The 2923-nt window shown below is 48.9% G+C and overlaps 1 protein-coding gene across 1 annotated transcript; it reads right to left on the reverse strand.

Moving 5' to 3' along the window:
* Window positions 1-852: 852 nt before the first annotated feature.
* On the reverse strand, window positions 853-1629 carry LOC140721451 (erythroblast NAD(P)(+)--arginine ADP-ribosyltransferase-like). The gene has a single exon (XM_073036272.1). It carries the CDS (start codon window positions 1627-1629, stop codon window positions 853-855), a length of 777 nt encoding a protein of 258 aa, XP_072892373.1.
* Window positions 1630-2923: the final 1294 nt, after the last annotated feature.

Consider the following 2923-nt stretch of genomic DNA (forward strand, 5'->3'; position numbering starts at 1 on the left):
ACGTCCTTACCTTAGAAATTACCAGGCTGTCCCGTAGCTCTCTACTTCTCTCACCGCACTCTGAGTAAAAAACTTACCCCTGACAACTCCTCTGTACCTGCTCCTCAGCACCTTAAACCTGTGTTCTCTTGTGGCAACCATTTCAGCCTCTGACTATCCACACGGTCAATGCCTCTCATCATCTTATTCACGTCTATCAGGTCACCTCTCATCCACCGCCGCTCCAAGGAGAAAAGGCCGAGTTCACTCAAACTGTCTTCCGAATACATGCTCCCCAATCCAGGCAACATTCTTGTAAATCTACTCTGCACCCTTTCTATGGTTTCCACGGCCTTCCTGTAGTGAGGCGACCAGAACTGAGCACAGTACTCCAAATAGGGTCAGAGCAGCGTCCGATATAGCTGCAACATTTCCTCTCGGCTCTTAAAAATCCCACGACTGATGAAGGCTAATGCACTGTATGCCTTCGTAACCACAGAGTCAACTTAAGCAGCAGCTTTGAGCGTCATATGGACTCGGACCCCAAGATCCCTCTGATCCTCCACACTACCGAGAGTTTTACCATTATTACTATATTCTGCCATTATATTTGACCTCCCAAAATGAACCACCTCACACTTATCCGGGTTGAACTCCATCTGCCACTTCTCAACCCAGTTTCCCTGAGGCACCTGTTTTGGGAATTCATACACAATCTGACGATGGTTCTGGGACAGGAAATGTCTGACTACCATTTGCTCTACGCGGAGGCTGCTCTTTAGCGAATCTGTTAATTAACCCACCCTCCTCCCCCATACGCTATAGTAATCTGAGCTGAAGCACGAACCGGGGATCGAGCATTCCGCCCGCACATTACAGCGAAATGTGAAGCAACAGCGCCAGGATGGACAGCCACGCCACTGGGAAAATGGCCGTCCCCTCACACCGCAGCACAATCATCTTGCCTTTACTTCCTCTCTTCACCCGTACCGGGATCCCAGCCTCTCCGTCGGTTCGGAGAGAAATATCAACTCCGCCAGCACGCGGTTTGTAACTTGTGATTTTGAACACTTCATATGGCGGAATCAGAATCTCTTCCTCATGATGGGATACCGAGTAATTTTGTATCTGTACACCGTACTGAGAGAAAATTGTAAATATTGTTTTATTGCCGAATTCCTTGTACTCTTTGCTGCGAGAGGACGAAGCAAAATAGCCAAATTTCATTCTGGATCCCACCTTACCCTTGGACCTTATTTCCATTCTTCTGTAGGTCGGCTGGGGTGGTTTACCCAAGTCCTCTCTCAGTCTCTCGAGGGCAGTGGATAGAAGGTACTGGAAACTTTTGAAGGGAAATCTCACCGCGTACACCATGTCGTTGGCCCCGTACAACCTCAGTGCCGCGTTGAACTGGCTGTAGAATGGGGTCTCAAGCGTATAGGCAATTATGGCCACCACGTGTTCTTCTTTGAGTCCCCGGGGCACTGGGACCTTGCTCAGCCGGGGGTCGGTTTTTCGTTTATTAACTGCCTCCTTCCATGCGTTGTCAAGCGTTTCATTAATTTTGCGCTCCTTTGCGAGATATTCGATGGCCAACATGTCGGACTTTTCGCTCTGGTTGTAGACGTAAGCGGCAGAGTTCTTCATCATGCTCAGTGTGATGACGTCATCTCCACTGCTCCAAGCATTCCCCGGACCTGGAAACGGATAGAAACTTGGAATCAGAGATCTGCGTTATGCAGAAATGATCAACGAGACAGGACGTTATTCGTTTGACCGCGTGTGTGTTGGGGCGGCGGGGGGTGTGGGGGAGGAGGGAGAGACACAGGTGATATCTAGAGTTGTATAAACTTAAGAGGGGCATGAAGAGCGCGACAGCCCACAATTCTTTCCCGAGGTTTGATGCATCATGAAGAACAAGGTTTGGGGTTGAAGGCGATTTAATGGGAAACCACGCGGGAATTTTCCGCCACAGAGAACATGCTTTCATATGACCCGGACGGAGCCGCCGCACCGAGGAAATTTGAAGCGTCATTGCACAGGTACATGGACAAACATAGACGGCCTTGACATAGGTCTTCACTAAAGGTCTTGTTAAAGTCTCTCTCCCCTCGCCAGCCTATAGACCACCAGGAGGACAAATGTCGAACCTGCTTAGCTCCCCGATCAGGGTCACCTGAATCCGCTGCAGCAGCTGGTGGGCAGGAATGGGTGGGGTCACCCGGCCTGTAAAGGAATTTTCCAGAGGAATGCGGTGGCAACCCACTTTCTTCGAAGGAAAAAAAAAGTAAAGAACAATCATAGTCATGTGATCATCATCGCCAACATCACGATGGTAAACAGCGAGTAAACAAAGACAAGACTTCTTTGGCGGGACACGAACCAAACTCCGATCGGCCTCTCGGCCTTAATGGCCGGTTGTTCCTGTCCCGTGTCACACTGTGACTCTCTGACCCCAATTGTCGGAGAGTCGGATTTTGGGCCCCCACCTGTACCAACCCCATCTTCCAGCAGTAGATACCGTTGCCTGGATGATGCAGCTCTGCGTCTGGACACTTCCTGAATGATGTTCGGAAATCTGCTTCCTCTGCTGATCCCAGATATAGTCAGTATCGGAACACGATATGGATCCGACCTGGATTTTACCAACATTCAGTAATATGTTCCCAACCGGATTGCAAAAGTTGCGATTTCGATTCTTAAAAACTGGAATTATTAAGGGGTCTGTTTCACTGGGATTTAGTGGAACGTATTCCTTGCAATACCTGGAAATACCGGCCACACCTCTTTCAGGATCCAGCTTTTGAATAAGGGTCAGTGGTAAAATAAGGCCACTGTGCATAATCGTTTGCAAATTTCACAAATTCTTGCCCGTGGTCTTGAATTTAAAATAGAGACTTACTCAGATGGCACGTGGTAGAAACGAGGATCAGAATCCATGAAA

The sequence above is a fragment of the Hemitrygon akajei genome, unplaced genomic scaffold (genome assembly GCF_048418815.1).
Source record: "Hemitrygon akajei unplaced genomic scaffold, sHemAka1.3 Scf000055, whole genome shotgun sequence".
Taxonomy (NCBI): domain Eukaryota; kingdom Metazoa; phylum Chordata; class Chondrichthyes; order Myliobatiformes; family Dasyatidae; genus Hemitrygon; species Hemitrygon akajei.

Excerpts from the sequence above, each read along its gene's own strand:
- LOC140721451 (XM_073036272.1), bottom strand. The coding sequence starts at position 1,629 with ATGATGAAGAACTCTGCCGCTTACGTCTACAACCAGAGCGAAAAGTCC.